General features: G+C 36.3%; 1 protein-coding gene across 1 annotated transcript in view; it reads right to left on the minus strand.

Moving 5' to 3' along the window:
- Positions 1-12,117, minus strand: part of mlt (tubulin folding cofactor E like protein mlt) — a 166,428-nt gene extending 154,311 nt beyond the window's left edge. Inside the window, exon 1 of the mRNA XM_090390429.1 lies at positions 12,001-12,117. Within this exon, the coding sequence (XP_090246555.1) occupies positions 12,001-12,117 (117 nt within the window). The remainder of the gene's footprint in view (positions 1-12,000) is intronic.
- Between the last annotated feature and the right edge of the window lie 9,100 nt (positions 12,118-21,217).

Consider the following 21,217-nt stretch of genomic DNA (forward strand, 5'->3'; position numbering starts at 1 on the left):
TGTTACTATTTCGGAAGTAATGGTTAAGGTTTTGGAAAAATTAGTGAATGCCAGAAGTCAAGAATAGGTGGATAATAATTTGATACTTTTTAGAGGACAGCATGGTTTTTTTTAAAGCAAGGTCATATCTTAGCAATATACTTTGTCTGTATAATAAACAACAGCTAGATTTGGATAAAAGTAATAATTATAGTGTAATATTGTTGGCTTTTACATAGGCATTTAGGAAAATACCGGACGGTAATCTGTTATGTTAGCTTAGTTGAATTGGGGGAAGTGGAAATTGGCTTGATGAGATGAATAAATGATTGTCAGACAGGCATCAGAGTAGTATATGGTGCACCAGGGTCATAGATTAGAAAAATTATCACTGGGGTGCCACAGGGCTTTATTGCTCCATTGCTATTTAATCTGTATATAATGATATTTGTGGCAATTTGATAAATGATATCCAGTTATTTGCTAATGGTGCTAAGTTGGGAAGAGCAATGGCAAATGAAGCGATGTAGCAATCCTGCAAGATGACATAAATAAGCTAACATTCTGGGCAAGTGATAATGATTTTTCTTTTAATGTGGCAAAATATAAAGTTTATTTGGATCGAAAAAGTTTCAATTTGTAATTCTGTTAATAGGGTTTCACTGCTGCAAATTAATGAGACCAGGGATCGGGGAGTTATGATTGTTAGGAAACTTAAGTTCAGAGGCCATATTGCTAAAATTGGCAAAACAGCAGATCACCTGGATGGTCCAAACATGCTGGCTGGTAGGGAAATTGAAGTCACTATTTATGTCTCTGATTCGTCCACATCTCAACCAACTACACATTTGTGGAGGTGGTTGAGAGGATTCAGAAGCGTGTAACTAAGATGGTTTTGGGACTGCAGAATGTTCCATATATGAGAATTCATTGAAGATTATGAGTTACAAAAATTGACAGATACAATGAAAAGAGATGATATGATAGAAAAATACAAGCTGATAAAAGGTTTTATAAAATGAAGGTGACAATAATTTTTGAAAGTATGTCAAGGAGGAAAAGAACAAGCAATCATTTTTAGAAATTGACTAAAAGTTAGTTAGCAAGGATCTGAGATTTAGATTTAGTACAAAATGATTGTTATGAGTTTCTCAAGTTGATTGTCCGTGTTTGGTGAGGTATGAGGTAAATATTGGTTAATTTGTGCCAAGATTTTGGACGCATATTAGAAGTATGATATGCATATTATGAATAATGTTTGTGAGGGTCCCAATAACTCTCTTAACTCCATGGAGATATCCGTTTAACAAACAACAATATGTCAGAATCTGATAGGGTTAAGATCTACTATAAACATATGCAATAAAAATACTCCTGTTGTAGAGGCTGACCATATTTCCTTGAGACAAAAATGGGACATTGCGATGGCAAAACTGGACGGCGGTTACGTAATATTCTGTATTCATAAAAAAGTAAGACGATAAAAAAAAGTTTTACTTTGCCCAATATGTATGGCAGGGGCGAATGCTAGTCTTGAAATTCACGCTTGCTCTTGTTATCATGTGATTGAAATCTGATTGAGTGAGAGGTGTGATTGAAATCTGATTATCGGAATAATGATTTACAGTACCGACCATTTCAAACCATATATTTAGAAATTTATGTACATTTAATCAAACAAATATAACATTTATTTTACAAATGATATCCTATATTTTTCAATTTAGCTACTTGAATACAAATTCTACCGTACGATGTTCTTCTTCATGAACTGGTCAATAACATCGTCATAAAAAGTTGGTTGTAACTTAATTTTCCCAAGCAACACGCACACTTGCAAAGCCTGTTGAAGCTCACTGGCTAGAGCTACGTTCACTGCATGTGGCCTGTGTTTAAGTTTAAGCAACAGAGTGAGCTGACGTGAAATGGCTATGTGCGTGCATGAAATCACAGTGCTGCTGCGAGGACCTGGAAGTTCCTACAACCGAGCAAGCCAAGGCAGCATTGACTAGACGAGCAAGCATCGGCTTTCGATACACAACGCGAAGCTCAATTATTGTCGCGCAAGCTTAAGACATCTTCTGGCTACAAAAATAAAAGCCTAAATAGAATGCTTATAAATGCATGCATTTATTAACAAATAAATATTACTTCCTTCTCAATTAATGAGCTTGCGCATCAAGCATAGCAAGCATGGAGAATTCGCCACTGATGTATGGTGATAAAACGTTGGTAATTATTGCTTCTGATTTGGTACTTGCTGAAAAAAAATTTTGTTCATAAATTTTATTTATCAATATCGACAAGCAATCATTTGCGAGAAAACTTTGGCTGTGACGCACAGTATGATAAGCCACGTGAGCTTCACCTGCTGCAATTTTATCGTTTTCACTATGACCGTTACATCTCTCCATAAACGAGCTAATATTGTTAACTGAAGCCAGAGCTTTTCAGCATCCTTATGTTTCTGGCTATGTAGATGTTGGTTGATGTCGATTCTACCTCCATGAGCAACGGAAAAATGAACATTGTGATGTTGGCATCAGTGGCGTAGGTGGGGGGGGTGCAGAGGGGGCGGTCGGCACCGGGTGGCACTTTTTTCTGGAGATTTACACGTGAGACAATTTTATTTTTCGATGATTCTTTTATTTATGTTAACTTAGTAATTTTTATTACTTAATTAATAATTCGTTTTTAACAATTATCCTTAGAACTAAAATAAATAAAATTTATTTTAGTTCTAAGATTTCCCTATCATACTATAATTCAAATACCTAAAAATAAAACAATAAAACACATGGCAAAGCGATTGAGAACTATTCAGGACGGGTTTATAGAAATTTTGGAAGAAAAAGTAAGAAGCAATGTTATCGAGTAAATAAAAGAAGGAAAGTATTTTTCTATGATATTCAACAGCCTCTTGATATTTCTCATAAGGATCAAACGAGCCAAGTTTTACGCTGCGTTATGATCGATGGAAATAAAGTGAAGGTTGTGGAATCATTTGTTGACTTCATTGAAACAAAAGGTAAAAACGCCGAGAATATTTCAACTATGATTTTGTAAAAATTAGAAAACGACAGAATTGATATTCAGAATTGTAGAGGACAAGCATATGATAACCATTCGGCTGGCCTGGCTGGCTGAATAGTTAACGCATCCTCTCTCCAGCCAAAAGGCTGCGGGTTTCGAATCCCGCCGTGGGCATGAATGTTTGTGATTATCTGTGAAAATACTAGTGGTGGTAGTGGGTGGTAGATGATGTTGGTGTAGATAATCATGGTAGTTGAGGTTCGTTGTAGTTGGAGGATTGGTGGACACAGAGAGTTGTAGAGTAGGCGTCCTCTCTCGATGAGTCCATGGACTCCCTGGAGGTGTCACGTAATAATAATAATAATAATAATAATAATAATAATAATAATAATAATAATAATAATAATAATAATAATGCTGTGATGGCTGGTCAACATATTGGCTTTCAGAGATGCATGAAAGAAATTAATGGAAAAGCATAATTTGTCGCATGTACAAATCCCTCGCTGAATTTGGGGGGGGGGGTGTATATGCAGCTTCTGTTGCTGTGAATTCTGTTAACTTTTTTAGAACTGTGGAGCGTTTGTTCACGTTTTTTTTCTTCCTCAACCCAACGCATAGATATTTCTGAATTCAGTCACTGATCAAAGTGTCAAGCGTGTAGTAGAATCTCGGTGGAGTGCACGGGGAGATGCTGTGAGTGTTGTAAAAAAATTACTCGAAAATCTTAAATGCTGTAGAACATTTAACCGGTGAAGAAGAAAATATAGTTATTAAGTCAGATGATGCTGGCGTGCTGTTTGTTGCATTACAATCGTTTTCCTCCCTGCTTGACTTGTGGGAATCTGTCCTTCTAGAAATTAACGAAACACAAGTCTACCTCCAAACCAAAGTATTGAATATTCAACAATGTGACATAAACCTCGAGGTTTTGAAAGCATTTTTAACTGAAAATAGGGACGAATTAGTTAACAATTCAGTAGCTTACGCCAAAGAAATTTGTGATGATCTGGGAACAGTCATGGAATCATCTGTGTAGAAAGAAGAAAATGATGGCAGGTGAAGATTCACGAGATGCTGAATTGTGATACGAAACTGAGTTGAGGAGAGTAATGTTTTTCCACTGGACAGAGTGATCCAAGAAATCACTACGTCATTTCAACAGCTTCATGTTCTTGCTGAAAAATATGCCTTCCTTACTCCATCGAATCTTTTGAATGATAAATACGAATGTCAACTAAATCATGATCACGATGACATTAATAAGGAAGAGTTCCTCGTTGATAGAAAAAGACTTTAGAGTTTTATTTCTGTTGTTGCTACGCAAGACGAAACAGAGACGAGGAAGAACGGTCCCCTTGAACTCTTGCAGTTTATTCTAAAATATAGTCTCAAGAACTCAGTTCCAAATATGGTAATATTATTGCAAAATTTCCTCACAATTGCTATAAGTGTTGCTAGCTGTGAGAGGAATTTTTTTTAATTAAAATTGATTAAGAATTACCTAAGATCTACAATGAGTACCTTTCGTTTAAAAAATCTTGCCATACTGTCTATAGAACAGCAACTGAGTGATGAAACAGACTTCAACAATGTCATCGACGATTTTGCTAACAGAAAAGCAAGAATGTTGGAATTAAAGTTTTACTTCAAAAATAAGCATAGTATTTTAATTTATTTTCCTATATGTCGTTATGACTTTTTGTAGTATTTTTGGTGTATATTGAGAGGGGACGAAAAACTCAGGGATCACCCCTGGCGGCAAAAGCTCTAGCTACGCCACTGGTTGGCATACCACTTTTGTTCCATCGCACACAGCTTTTCCAGTTTAATAAATTTGAATTCTTTGTGGAGATCGTCATTAAAACTTCAGTTTCGCTTCTTAGACATTGCAAGGATAGACTTAAAGCTTTATTTTTTAAAGATTTAAAAAATAAAACTTTAAAAAATATGAAATTTAAACCACCGGCATTGAATAATAAAACCCTGTTAGCATACAGGCAAAACAAAAAACTAATGCTACAGCAGAACAGACCCGCAAGTGTTGCCAACATGTAATTTTTTTCCCCCTCTCTCTCTCTGAATAAATCACTGCAGATATCGATATTTAGTATCAAACAATGCGACTTCATGGTTATACAAATTACTGGTATCCATGATATTTATATACGATTATAGGTTATGAATAATAATTTATGATGGCTCAATATTAAAGTATATTTATAGTTTTTATTAAAAATGGGAAAAAATCACATTTTTATTAAAACAACGGGACGGCCGGGAAAAAAGAAAAAAACGATACCATCCCATTCATACAGGGGCTAATTCTCCATTCATGCTATGCTTGCTGCGCAAGCTCATTAATTGAGAAAGAAGTAATATTTATTTGTTAATAAATGCATGCAGTTATAAGCATTCCATTTAGGCTTTTATTTTTGTAGACAGAAGACGTCTTAAGCTTGCGCGGCAATAATTGAGCTTTGCGTTGTGTATCGAAGGCCGATGCTTGCTCGTCTAGTCAAATCTACCTTGGCTTGTTCGGTTTGTAGGCGCTTCCAGGTCCTCGCTGCAGCACTGTGATTTCATGCGTGCGCATAGCCATTTCCGCTCTCGTTACGTCGTCTTAAACACAAGGCCAAACGCAGTCAAAGTAGCTCTAGCCAGTGAGCTTCAGCCAGCCTTTACAAGTGTGTGTTGCTTGGGAAAATTAAGTTACAACCAACTTTTTATGACGATGTTATTGACCAGTTCATAAAGAAGAACCGTAAGGTAGAATTTGTATTCAAGTAGCTAAATTGAAAAAGATAGAACATCATTTGTAAAATAAATGTTATATTTGCATGATTAAATGTACATAAATTTCTAAATATATAGTTTTAAATGGTCAGTAATTCATTATTCCACTATTCAGACTTCAATCACGCCTCTCACTCCCTGAATGATAACAAGAGCAAGCGTGAATTTCAAGACTAGCATTCGCCTCTGCATTCAAAACGGTAGGTATGGGCAGCCTACTATTGTACGAATCTACCTCAGACATACATCCTCTGTCCAAAAAGAAACCGAACTTTTCGAAAATAGAATAAACTAGTGGCGCCACCTGTTGCATCTTTTTGTTGTCGAATGCGGCAATCTTCCTTAGTGTTGTGTCAACTGTTTATGACATTTGTTTCATTAGAAGCCGATTTATAGTGCCAAGAGTGACGAACGGCCGGTCGTCACGATGTTCCTGCCGTACGCGACGAATTCTCGCTATCAATCGCTTCAAAACTTCGAGATAAAACTCACCTTTGACCGTTTGGCCAGGCGGAACTAATTCTTTGTGGATAATACCCTTGGAATCGTAGAAACAAATCAGCATTTTCTTTACTTTTGACTTCTCCAAGCGACTTTTTTTTCGGATACCCCTCTTCTGGTGGTCTCCACTCAGCACTCTGTTTCGGACTCATACTCAAAACACAACGTTTCGCTACCAGTAACGATCGTTTCAAGGAAGTTTGAGTCCTTACGAGTGGTTTTAATGAGGTCCTTGCAGTGTTCAATTCGATGCATTTTTTGGTCGTCGGTCAACTTGTGGGGAAGAAATCGCGAATTCAATTTACGAAGGTCCAAACTCTCGGTTAAAATGTTGTGCACAGTTTATTTTGAAATCCCCAATTCATCTTCAATCAATCTCAAGGACGATTTCGGGTTTTACTTTGATGAAATCACGCTTTTTGGATGTTAACTTCGCCCAGTCCAGTTTTTGGACGGCCAGGCTATTCGTTGTCCTCAAGCGTCTCCGGAGCACTTTGAAATCGCTTAAACCACTCGTAAACTCATCGCCGTATGCTTTTTTGAAGCAATTGAATCGTTTCGGTAAAACTTTTACCAAGTTTAACACAAAAGTCAATCGCAGCTCTTTCTTTGAAACTCAATTTCCGACCGTTCGTCAATACACACTGTCACTCTTGGCATTATAACTCGGCTTCTAATGAAACAAATGTTATAAACAGTTGACACAACACTAATAAAGGTTGCCGCTTTCGACAACAGAAAGCTACAACAGGTGGCGCAACTAGTTTCTTCTATTTTCGAAAAGTTCGTTTTCTTTTTTGTGCAGAGGGTGTATATGTTTGGCTGATGCGCTCGTAATTAAGGATTATGATTGTATAGCGTCAATCAAAATATGTGCGTCAGTTGGGTTGTAATCATATCATAAAGTACATATTTTAATAGTACGCCGAAAACTTTTTTTTACTATGAAGAGCCCATGATCAAACCGCCTCCGTAGTGCAACTTGAAGAACAGCAGAACTTTGCACGCTTGTATTGGAAAAGACTAATGTTCGATTCTTGTCGTAACGAGAGGAATCTTTATATTGTTTTCTTTTTCAGTTGAAGGTGAGTTAGCAGATATCATACAGAGGTAGCAGGGTTTTTTTTTTTCCAGCAAATAAGGATTTTTTACTCTAAGCAAATCGGTCATGAGAAAAAACATATTATTATATTATACAGGTATTATACAATGGAGAGAGAGAAGACTCATCATTGAAGATCTATTATTCGCACAATATCTATCATACCTCTCCTTAAACTCATCCACTGATGAAGCACAGACTACCATCTCTGGAAACCCATTCACCACTCTCAAAACAAATGCAGTCCTTGCTAACCACTCTTACACATTTTCCACTGGTGACCACCCTTTTTCCCACAGACGGAAAAATAACTTCAGTGTTCAATCTTATAAAACCCTTTTAACAACTTAAATGCCTCTATCATATGTTTTTCGCTTATCAGATAATTTTTGAACCCACAGACTGTCAATATATTCTCACTGAGAGTGTTCCATAGATCTCCCATAACCATCTTCACTCACCTCTAGATCCTCTTCACTTTCACGGAATCTGGGAGGCCAGATCTGTGTACAGTTGTCGAGATTGGCCTTAATCCTTATATATGGGAACGTCTCTCTATTACACCTTGTCAGTATGTTCTTCAGAAACCACATAATCTGATGTGCTGTATTGGTTACCTTTGCAATATGCATTCTAAACTTCAACTCCCTGTCTGCAATTCCCAAAGTCCCTGGCCTTATCAGTTTCCTGCAGCTCTGTTCTGTCAATATATCACATACTTGTGATTTCTCCCCAAAGTGCATTACTTTACACCTGGGCACAATAAACTGTTAGTCATTTACCTCTCTTCATACTTGTAGGCTATTTAAGTCATCCTACAGGATCTCTGCATCACCTTCATTTACTATTGCTCTTCCCAGTTAGCATCATCAGTAAATAACTAAATATTTTCTGTCAAATCATTTTTATATATCATGTATATATAAATTAAATAGAGGAACAAGTACTGACCCCTGTGGTACACCACTGGGATGCAGTTGCATTTTCCTGGACGGGATAGAAAAAATACTGTTGTTGGTGGGCAGTAGTTAGCGCTGGCGGTAGTAGTGTCATTGTGTGTAGTTGGAAAATTGAGTTGCAGGGGAGACGATGAGACGTGTAGCAGAGTAGAGTTCCCACCCGCGCCGAATCATTGCACTCCTTGGAGGCGCCCTTAATAATATGATTTGTTTGTATACCAAGTCGTGAAGAGGAATTGCAGTATATTTGAGTGAAAGAAGCTAAAATTAAATAAATAAATCTGTTAATGCCTTTCATTCCCCATAGGGATAGGCAAGGACGTTTTAGTACTAACTTTTGGAAACTGAGGGTGAGCCAGTTTCCACAGTTAGTTAAATCAAAAGATATCTAGCCCAAGAAAATCACTAATTGCAAACAGCATCCAATGAAGAGGGAATGGCACACAAGTGCTGCTTTCTCGTGACCCTAACCCTAATTCAATATATTGTCTAAAATAGCATGGATTCTATAGTCGATTTTCTTGAGTTACCCAGAAGAAAAACCGGACTTCCCGTGCTAAAAATCCGCTTGCCAGTGCCAGAGATCGACTATCCTGGAACTCATAAAAGAAAGGCTTAGGTAAAGTTTCTCTAGTCAGTAACTAGAATCAAACATATATTTATTTATTTATTATTATTATTATTATTATTATTATTATTATCTGAGACCTCCAGGGAGTCAAGGACTCATTGAGCAGGGGGGGGCTATAAATCAGCCAAACCAGCTGTCATACCATCCCTTAAATTCATTCACACTAGATACATTCACTACCCTAAAGGCAAACTATGCACTCCACTCACTACTCTCTTTAGGAGAAAAACCTAGCTCTTACACATTTCTTGACGGCAAATAAATTTAACTTGCACACACACACACACACACACACACACACACACACACACACACACACACACACACACACACACACACACACACACACACACACACTCTCTCTCTCTCTCTCTCTCTCTCTCTATCTATATATATATTTACATATATTAATGTTCATTATTTACTCGGTAGAACTGTATATAAAAAAGGAAATTAAATGACTCTATACCGAGAATGACAAGTTTAACGTTAGGATACAACTAGTTTCGTTGAATACATCAACTTCTTCAGGTATCACAGGCAAAGAATTAAATAAAAAATAACAGAGACATGATAAAATACATTAACAGATCTAGTATAAAACACACAAGTACATTTACATTTAAAAGGGAGGAATGCGTGCTTGAGTTCCAACTGACGTCGACTACGTGCGAGAGCTGGCGTGAGTGCGCCAGTATTGGATAGTGGCAACGTGTGCGTCAGAGATATTATAGCTAAGGCTATTGTTAATATGAGATGAATCAAGCGATATTTCTCTAGATTCAATTATTTGTCTTTCAAGTTCATCATAGCACACATGGATATTAGAAGTTAGTGGCCAGTCTACGAGGTGTTGGCGGCGCTCATCCGAGTTGATAGAGAAGAGAACGTGGCTAGAGAGAGCGCGCTCTGGTTCTGTTGTAGGAAATGTCTCTATTGTGTTCTTCCATGCGGAAACGGATGGATTTAGCTGTCCGGCCGTAGTATGGTCTGCCACAATCACACAGAATCTTGTAGACCCCTGGATACTGAGTAGGGAGATGTTTCATTTTAAGTCTACTAAGTAAGTAGACCTAAAATCTGCCACAATCACACAGAATCTACAAGATTCTGTGTGATTGTGGCAGACCATTACTACGGCCAGACAGCTAAATCCATCCTTTTACGAATGGAAGAACACAAAAGAGACATTTCCTACAACAGAACCAGAGCCAGCACTCTCTCTAGCCACGTTCCCTTCTCTATCAACTCGGATGAGCGCCGCCAACACCTCGTAGACTGGCCACTAACTTCTAATATCCATGTGTGCTATGATGAACTTGAAAGACAAATAATTGAATCTAGAGAAAAATCGCTTGATTCATCTTATATGAACAATAGCCTTAGCTATAATATCTCTGACGCACACGTTGCCACTATCCAATACTGGCGCATTCATGCCAGCTCTCGCACGTAGTCAACGTCAGTTGGAACTCAAGCACGCATTCCTCTCTTTTAAATGTAAATGTACTTGTGTGTTTTATTTCTGGATCTGTTAATGTATTTATATATATATATATATATATATATATATATATATTTTTTTTTTTTTTTTTTTATTTAGTGATATATATTTCATACCATTATATACCATTTCAGTGATATATATATATATATATATATATATATATATATATATATATATATATATATATATATATATATATATCACTGAAATGGCCTAAAGATTATAATAATAATAATTCAGCACTACAACAATAAACACTAACAGGAGATCTAATGCCTGCAAAAAACAGAGCTTGACTTTTATTGTACTCTTTTCATGAAGTAACAGCAAAAATTTTGATCACCGGAATTCTTCATCTTCTCAAAGTCAGTGAGTAATCCAAAGTAAAGGCTTAATAATAATAAAAAAATGCAACATTAAGTGCAGTACAGGAATCAGAGCACACGCAATCTATATACCGTATATGCTGGCATATAAGACGCACTTTTTTCCTTTGAAAATAGGTCTGAAAAACAGGGTGCTTCTTATACGCCGATACTCAGTTTTTTATTACTTTCATTTCTGGAAATTTTATCTATTCCGAGTTATGCGATTTCTTCCTTCCTTGCGGTGTGTGTGAGAACATTCCAGTTATGGATAGATAAAGTGTGCTCTAGGCACCTTGGTGGACTGCTGAAGAAGACTGCCCTGCTAGAATGGGATCAGTTTCGTTCTCACAGAACAGAAGATGTTAAAAATAAACTCAAGGAATTGAAAACTCAGATGTCATTCTAGGAGGTCTAAGTAGTCAGCTTCAACTTTTAAATGTCTGTATTAATAAACCATTTAAGTGATTTATGAAGGAGAAGTAGAACAGCTGGATGCAGTCTTCAGAATTTGAGATTACACCATCAAGAAGGAAGAGGCCTAGCATTTCGCAAGTTCGTGAATGGATCAAAGCTTCATAGGATGCTGTGAAAACTGAGACAGTGGTTACATCATTTAAGAAGTGTGGTATTAGTAATGTACTGGATGGTACAGAGGACAATTTGCTGTATGTGGACTCAGATTCTGATTTAGAAGAGACTTCAAGTGTCTCCTCATTTAGCTCTGGAGATGAATTTCTGGGTTTTGATGACGAAGATTAAAAGGTGGGTACTCTTTCCTAGTTAGATTAGGTATTTGTTGAAAGTAGACCTACTTATTACTTTATATTTGAAATACTGTAAATTGATTATAATATTCAGCGATAAAGTTTTTTCCCTAAAAAATGTGTACAAAAAAGGGGGTGCGTCTTATACTCCGGAAAATACGGTACTCAGATATAGAACTAAATAACCAAGTATGATGGCTTTTCAAAATGACAAGGGAAACCATATCCAGGTGCTATCTGTTAGAAGTCAGAACTGCACTATGCCGACAAAAGTATTTGGAGACAGTTGTCAAAAAATTTGTTTTAATTACATTTCTAGTACTGAGTGTGAATACTTCTGGCTTAAATGACAGTAATTACCCTTCGGGACATGCTTTCAACCAATTTCTGATATGTCGCAAAAGGAATTACTTCAGGAATTTCTGTTACAACATTACAACAGAAATATTCTTCCATTCCTCGCAAAGCTATCCCCATTGCTGATGCTGATGACAATTGCTGTGGTCTGGAGAGAATTTGAATTCGTCACAACGATGTTTGTTCAATCAGGTTGAGGTCTGGACTCTGAGCCAGCCAGTCCAACACTTCAATGTTGTTTTGTGGAAACCAGTCTCATACATGCAGTGCAGTATGGCATGAAGCATTGGCACACTGAAACATGTAAGGGTCATGTATTTGCTGAAGTACTTCCACAACATCAGAAGCAGGAAGTTATTCGAGATGTCTCCAGGTAGCCATCAGACGTCATGGTTTTGAGCATGTCCACTAATGGACGAAGCTCCTTACACTGAAACATTCCCATACTATTTACCAAGCCTCCGCCAAACATGACAGTTGGAATGATGGAGTCCTGCTTGAACCATTCCCAGGGTAATCTTTGGATCCAAACACAACCATCAGAGTGAAACATTTAGAAGCACGATTCATGGCTCAACAGGACCTATTTCCAATCTAGTCCAGGAATGGTGTAAAAGACACTAGTCTAAACATTATTTGGAATTGAGGGAGTTGATATCTAGCTTGTTCACAGCAATGGTAACCTAAGTCATTCAACTCTCTGTGGATGGACAGTTCTAATGCTGACAGATGTCCATGCAACATTTTGCAGGGCAGGTTGACTGTGAGGTCTACTGCTGATGACGATGTGCAGGATATTCAAACATTCTGAGACAGAGCTTGTTGATTTCCATCAATGAGTGTCGGTGGCCTCCTAGGTCATTTTCCTCTTGTGGTAGCACCATCAACTTTCTATCTATGAATGGCATAAGTAATGGTGGATTTTGGTACCGAGACAAGTAGCAATGTCACAGGCAGAAAGACCATTGATGTGATACCCAACTATCATCCCACAAGGGAATTCTCTTAGTTCAGCCGAACGTGGCATCTTGACATCGAGTACAGTGCAAAACATGTAGCAGATCCCACCTTTTATTACTAGACTTACACAGACACTCCCTTACTCCAAAACTTCCAAAAGTTACATGGCGCATAAGATGTCCAAATACTTTTGTCAACATGGTATATATCAAAATATCCACAAAACCAGAGAAATATACCAGGTAGCTAATTCCTTATGGACCAAAGAAAGGAAGCCCAAAAGGCTAAGAATTAAAGATAAAAACAGCAAGATACCTGAAGACAAAATTAAGAATTCTTAGAATGGAAGAACTACTTCAAAAAACTATTGATTAATTCATCAGTGAACTTTACTACAGCAAAATATGCTCTACCACAAATAATAATCCAACAAGAACCTCCCATTATGTGTACCAATTTTACAATGAAAGAAATTGAGATTGCACTAAAAACCCAAAAGAATGAGAAAGCATCTCAACTGGATGGTATAATAGCAGAAGCTATTTAACATTAAGAAAAACAGCTTTTGTTAAATATCTGTGATACAGCTCTAGTTACTTCCAACATTCATTCCTTCATAATGGAGTGGTCTAATAATAACAATACCAATAAAAGGCAATCTAAAAACCTAGAAAATAACAAGAATCACAGTACTCCTACCACATTAAAATTTATAAGTGTTTCTTGACCAAATTTAACTATATATAGCACCTCTATACAGGGCTGGCAGAAGCGGGCATACACAGCATGCGGGCGCCGCTACGAAGGGGGCACTGCCGCCTAACACAGTTCATAAGTTCATTTTTAAGAAACAAAATTTTTATCATAAAAACAAAAAATTCTTAGAATGATCAATATTAAAATAAATAAGGCCGGATACACGGAATAAAAATTTAAAAAAAAAATGTATATTGCCGCCTCTTTGATCAGCCGGCTATTTACAATTTTGCAGCGAGAGCAGGCTAAACTTGCCTGCAGAATGTTGTGTCTACTGCAGTCTATCTAAAGTGAAACGGTGAACGGTTTTCATGCGCAGAAATGGATTTTCGTACAAAACATTTGTTGCTAGTTAACCAGTCATATGGTAAGCATCTCAGTAGGCTACCGACAGTAGCACAGTGCGGACTATTATTTCGTCTCTGTGTCGTGTTGTGTAATAATTTCTTGTGGGTATAAAATAGAAATGGAATCAAAAATTAAAAAAAAAAGTTATCCGGTGCACAAAATCGTAAGTGTCATGCTGCGAAAGAAGCAGATATTAGAAACAAACTGGGCTCTTAATAAATTTGTTAAAATATTCTGATGCAGATTGTAACCCACTCGATACATCAGAAATCAGAGTTGAAGAACCGTGCATATCATCCAATTTGTATGAAAGTACTATTGCAATTATTGAACAAGATGCATGATTTAAATGAAAAACAGTTAGAAGATTTAGTTGTAGTTGACCACGAAACTAACACATTTAGTCTCTGTAAATTTAGAAGATCCAGGTGAACGGGGAAAAATTGATGAAAAAGTACGAGTTGTTTTAATTGAAATGGGGCCTGTTCAAAAGAAAGACATAATATATCCCAGAGATACATAGTCGTAAATTTGGCCACACGTATTATAATAGACAAATGGAAAACGGGAGCTCGTGCCAAGAACATGGCTCATTTCTTCCGAAACTTTAAATTCTGTTTTTTTGCTTTTGTTGCAAACTTTTCGGACCTACTGAATCAAGCAGTCTTGTAGAAGGTTATAACGACTGGAGAAATGTAAGTACAACTTTGCATAGACATGAGACTAGTTTAACTCACATGAAAAATTTCTTAAACTGGAAGAACTTGATAAAAATTTAAAAAACAAAACTACTATTGACTGCCAGACACTCAAAGCATGTATGAAATGGGAAAGAAACATTGGACGAGTGTTTTAGAACGCTTGATTGAAATTATAAAATTCCTTGGTAGCCAAAATTTAGCCTTTCGCGGATCATCTGATAAATTATATGAAAGGAATAACGGCAATTTTTTAAAATTAATCGAGCTGTTTGCGAAGTTTGATCCCGTTATGGAAAAATCATGTTGAAAGGGCCTTACATCGAAACAACAGAGTACACTATTTGAGTAAAGACAGACAAAATGAAATATGAGAAACTTTAAGTAACGCAATCAGGGATACAATTTTATTATCGATTCGAAAATCTAAATAATATTCCATAATTTTAGACTGCACACCACCTGATTTAAGTAAAACAGAACAAATGACCATTATTATTCGCTTTGTTTCCTGTGACAATGGAATTGTCAAGATCAGGAAAAACGTTTTAGGTTTTGCAGATATATCAGATTCCACAGGACGTGGTTTATGTGCAACAATAATGGAACAACTGGAAAAATGGACATCCCCATTTCCCTTTCACATTTGACAATGCGGCAAATATGAAAGGGAAAAAAATATGGGCTCCAAAATTTCCTTTTGAACAAAAATCCTTTTTACGTGCCATGTGCTGCTCATACTCTAAATTTAATCATTAACGATGCAGCCAAAATGAATGCAGATACAATTAATTTCTTTGCAATTATTCAAGAAATATACAATTTCTTTTCATTCTCTTTACAAACAGGCAATCCTTTTAAAGTTTGTAAAAATTTAACATTGAAACAGCCATCAAAAACGCGATGGGAAAGTAAAATTAATGCAATCCGCCCTCTACGATATCAGTTAGGAGAAATTTACGATGCACTTTTTGAAATGTTAAATAATGAAAATTTTAATAAAGAAACTCAACATGAAGCACAAACATTATATGCTAAAATAAAGGGCTACAAATTTATTTGTTCTCGTATAATTTGACATGATTTACTTAACAGAATAAACCTGTGAGTAAAATGCTTCAAGACAAAAATATGAACATTACACTTGCTTTACAATCTATCGAAAACTTAAAAATATTCTTACAAGAGTATCAATCAGATACAAATTTTAAAGTAGTTCTAAAAACGGAAAATAACTGAGCGAAGAGGTGGATGGAGAACAAGAATTTAAAACTGGTACGGAAGTTCGACGACGAAAGAAGACACGACAATTTGACTACGAGCTTCATGACGAAATGCCACAACCGCCAGAAGATAAATTTAGAGTGAATGTGTTTTATACACTTCTAGACGTTGCAATGTATTCGTTAATAGAACATTTTGAACAACTAAAAACATATTATGATAATTTCAATTTCTGGTATAGATTACTACAAATTAATAACGAAGATTTACGAAAAAATTGTGACGATTTAGAGATTCTCTTGAAGGACGGCGACAATGAAGACGTAAGTGCAACAGAACTATATGACGAGTTAAGTACTTTCCGGGATATTTTTCGGAAGGATAATTTAAAAAAAAAAAAAAATCAGCTAACGCCTTTTTATTCTCGTATACGGGAGTAGGCGAGGCCATTTAGCCCTATCTAACTTTTGGAGACTGAGTGGGCAGTTCAATCTCCACTGGTACCCAATCAGAGACAGATGGCTCAAGGCTATCACTAATTAAGGCGTACGCAGTGAAGAGAGACGGCTCAAATGTGCCGCCATCTCGTGGTCCCTAACCCTAACACAATATATTTAATGTCTGAAATAATGTGGGTTCTACGGTCGATTTTCTTGAGTTTACAGGACGAAAAACCCGAGTTTCCGGGAGGAAAAACCTGCTTGCCCATGCCAGAGATCGACTAACTTGGGAACCGGTCGAAAAAAGGCTTAGAAAAATTTCCTCTAGTCGCCGACTAGACTCGAAACCAAGTCTTCCTTCGTGCGGCCAAGCGCGGCGGTGTGCAAACGCCACATCCGCTGAGCTACACAGGCTCTTCTAGGAAGGATAATTTAAATATTCAAAACCCTTTCGATATTCTTAATTTTATTGTGTCCAATAATTTATCTTTCCCTAACTTTTCAATTGCTTTAAGAATACTATTAACCTTACCTGTTAGTGTAGCGAGCGGTGAACGTTCCTTTTCCAAGTTGAATTGATTAAAACCCACTGAAGAACAATATGTCACAAAAAAGCTTGTTAGTTTGGCGTTAATAGCTATTGAAAATGATATATGTGTAGAATTAGACGTTAAGACCATCATTTCTAATTTTGTGAATATGAAACCAAAAACCCTAGAATTTTAATTAAAAAAATTTCAAGTATATTTATGTAATTTAATTTGTTTTCTGTTATTCTGTAAAGATGTTATTTTTTGAATACTTATATTAAATGTTCTAATTATTTCTGAATTCTTTTCTTATTTTCTCTATCTATCTTGAGTTTCTTTTATTTTCCTAAAAGATAGTTCCACTTATAAAAATTATTAAAAAAATTTTACAAGTTACTAAGAATTTACTAACTTGTAAAATGAAATAATTTTTTTTAAACTTTAGTTCAAATAAATTTTAACTTTAATTAAAATTCATTTTAATTTTGTTAGCGGGCCGGTGAGAAGGCTAAAATCCCTGTACCATTATATTCACCGATTAAAATGAAGTGGCTTTGTCAGAATTTGCTTTAACTTTTAAGAATTTTTTGAATATTCGGGTTTTTAACGATTATCCTGCCTAGTCAAAATCACCACCACTGTATCAGAATCACCATAAGAACTAAGAGACCAAATCTGCACACAATAATAATCCAAATGAGGTCTTATCAAGTTTTTGTAAACAGACAAAATGATTATTTTTACAGATTTGCAATTATTCTCTGGAATGTATTTGCAATCTTTGCTATGTGGCTCTTGAACATATCCTGTCTACTAAAACTCCAAGATTACTATCCTGATCAGTTTCTACTAGCATAATCCCACTAATGTAATATGACACTGGACATCTCATTAAACCAAAGTGCATGACTTTACACATTTACTATCATTGAACTGAGAGCCATTTTCACGTCCACAATTCCAGCCTATTCAAATCATTCTGCAAGTACTGCTTATCAACTGCATTTCAGATTACTCTACCTATCTTTGCATCATCAGCAAATAGCTGTATGTCACATGTCAAATTCTTCCCAATATCATTAATGCACAGATTGAGTAAGAATGGACCAAGGACTGGTCATTGTAGTACACCACTGGCTATCTTCAATCTTGCAGGCCCACACTCCTCCACACACCATTATTTTTTTTTTTTTTATATCTGTCAGTCGGTCATCCTCTTCTCTACACCAATATTTCATAATTCAATCCCATATTCTCCAATTTATGCAAACAGTCTTCTAAGCTGTATTCTGTCAAAAGCCTTAGCAAAATTCAAAAAGTATCATGGTATATCCATTCCTCTTCTCCAACTCAATGGTAAAATTATTATATCATAGAATACAAGCAAGTTGCTCAAACATGGATGTTCCTTAGTAAACCCACACTGTTCCTTGCAAAGAAGAGAATCACTTTAATCCACTTCTTAATGCAAAGCCTAAACTTATCCAAAATCTTCACCACCACTCCAGAGATGCTGATAACTCGATAGTTGGATACATCAGTCTTTGCACCACCCTTACACAATAGGATTACCATACATTCTTTCCACTTCTCTGGAATCTTCCCTGATCTGAGACTCAAATTATGTAGCCTAGTCAAAGGAACATCCTTGCTGATATCCCATCAGTCCCTATTGCCGAATTCTTATTCATTTTGAGCAACTGCTCTAGTACTTCTCCCTTATCCATAAATTTCTTCATCCAGTGAAGAGGCAGCAGTGAGTGCAATATTGCATACACCAGGTTGACAACATTTAGCGAGACAGACACTCATTAGTTCAACAATCTTTTCTGCATTTATCATTCTCACACCATTTGCATTCAGTAGTTATTCTTTCATGCAGCCAAAAGAAATGTAATGATGATAGAGACTTCTTACATAGCAGTCAAACATTTTGCAAACATTCTTCCACGCATTCAAAGGGAATGCTTGGAAGAATGTTTGCAGAAATTTCAGCAGTACACTGTGGAAGAAACCAACAAGCAAGAGTTCAAGCAATCGACAGGCACAACAAGCATTTAAGTTTTTTTTTATTATTTATTTTATGTCGTGCCCATACACAAGAGATTGGTTGATCAACCTATAGTACATTAGTACCGTGTATGGGTAAAGTCTAATAGTATGGGTATGTAAACAGCAGTGGCGTTGAGTGACCATTTCAGTTTGGTGTGCTGTCATACAGCTTATGCAATCTGTGCTACAAAATTCACATCAATTTGACCATATGATTATATTTTTATCGATGTATAAAGGTTTTAAGAGTTCACAGTGCATCAGCGCTCATCTTAATTGGTCCAATGCAATTAATTGTAGGATAACTTTGAATACTTTAATTTATCAATTATCAATATCAAAACCAAATCTGAATAGAGTGGGGACAATATGTTTAAGATATATTATTAGAAAACAATAATGAAGAAGACTGCTACATTTAGTTGGTATATTTGAATTACTCAAAGGTGTAAATATCATACTAAATTTGGAAGAGGAAGCTTGCCTCCTTTGACTACAATCCTCAAAAACTCCAGCATAAAATGGGACATTCAGTAGATCGTCAATGGTTTCCCATTATAAATATGGGCAAAGAAAGTTATAAATTATTTATAGAAAATTATATATTTAAAACTTGTCTACATTGGTGTCCTAAACACATCAATTCACAGTTCATGCATGCAAACAGATGAAACTCAGAAAACAAAAACAGCAACTCGCAATAAATGACAATGTTCCATTGGATTGGTTGATACGATATCCAATCACAGGCACTGGAAAGCTAAGAATATGACCCACTGCGGCATCTGTATATCTGTTCAAAGGGCTCAAAGGTGTCAGTATTTGTGACCACACCCCTGGGCTATTAACTTGAATGTGATGCAATGTCTATGCGTTGAAGTGTCCTCTTCACAAAGCATTAGTATATTGTGTTTAATTTTAGGAATCACACGTAGCCAGGAAATAATTAGGGGAGTCTTTACGAGGAATAAATGCAAAAATATAATATTGGTGATATTACTATTCTGTGGGTGTGCACCACATGCTAGCACACCCTGAATGTATGTCCCTGATAAACAGGTACACATAAACAAAACATTAAACCATAGCAATCAACAACATAGACTACTGGCTTAAAGAACATTATGCCCGCTATGTAGACTGTAGCAAGTTTGTAACATTTATGCTATAACCTTTTCAGATCAGAAGGGTGAGTGTGTGTGGCAAAAGACTGTGGAACACCACATTTGGTGAATATCCAAATGTGGTGTTCCACAGAGCATTAGTATAGTCCATTACACCTGTTCTGCACAACTTCAGTTGTGCAGAACAGGTGTAATGGACTACAGCTGTTTCTGCTGCTACATATTCAGAGCTTTGGTTTTTAGTAACCATAAGAATAAGTGTTGACAAATGCAATGCCTCTATGTAATATAATGCTCTCTATGTTTTGGCAGTTTTACAGAACCATCTCTTTCATCACAAAGTACCATATCACATCTGCTGTTGAGATATCATTTGAAGTAAATGTGGATAAACTTTGACTGGTGTACACAGAGTCCTGATCTCAACCCTAGAGAACACCTTTGGGATGAACTAGAACACTGGTGTGGGATAGACCACTGCACCCTACAAAAGGTACAGACTGGCAGTCATGTTGAAGGAAAAATGTGTGATCAAGTCAGATGTTAACAGATCTACCAGTTTGTCCAAAAGACTTACTTGCAAGCAAAAAGAACTTTATGCAAGGATAAATGTTACAGAGGATCATGCTATAGACGCGTACATCATTTAAGTTTTTCTCAAATACAGTGCAGTCCCAGTACTATTGTAGCATAGTGTATATGTTGAGAAAATCATATAATCAATGGGAACTTACTTAGACACTAAATTTTAAAATAAATTATTTACCAACTATAGATATGAATAATCATCACCACCTCACTCTAAGTGCTTCACAGTGTAAACACCAGAAGAACAAAATTTAAATTACTAATATTTTGCTGTTCTTTCTTTCTTTTAATATTTTGCTGGATTTCTAATCAGTATCTTCAGAACAAGTTAATTCAAAGAAGTCAGTCATAATGAGTGTGTAAGATGTTGGCAAATTAATGTAGCTATTCCTGCTACTGAGGTCAGGGGGAGCATTTCACAGCTGATAATGATTCTAAAGGTAGCCTGACTTTATGTAATATAGATGTCTTCTATTTAATCCTGTATGAAGGAATATCTA

Source organism: Typopeltis vanoorti, chromosome 3, assembly GCF_054136105.1.
Source record: "Typopeltis vanoorti isolate ZY-2024b chromosome 3, IOZ_Tvanoo_1.0, whole genome shotgun sequence".
Lineage (NCBI taxonomy): Eukaryota > Metazoa > Arthropoda > Arachnida > Uropygi > Thelyphonidae > Typopeltis > Typopeltis vanoorti.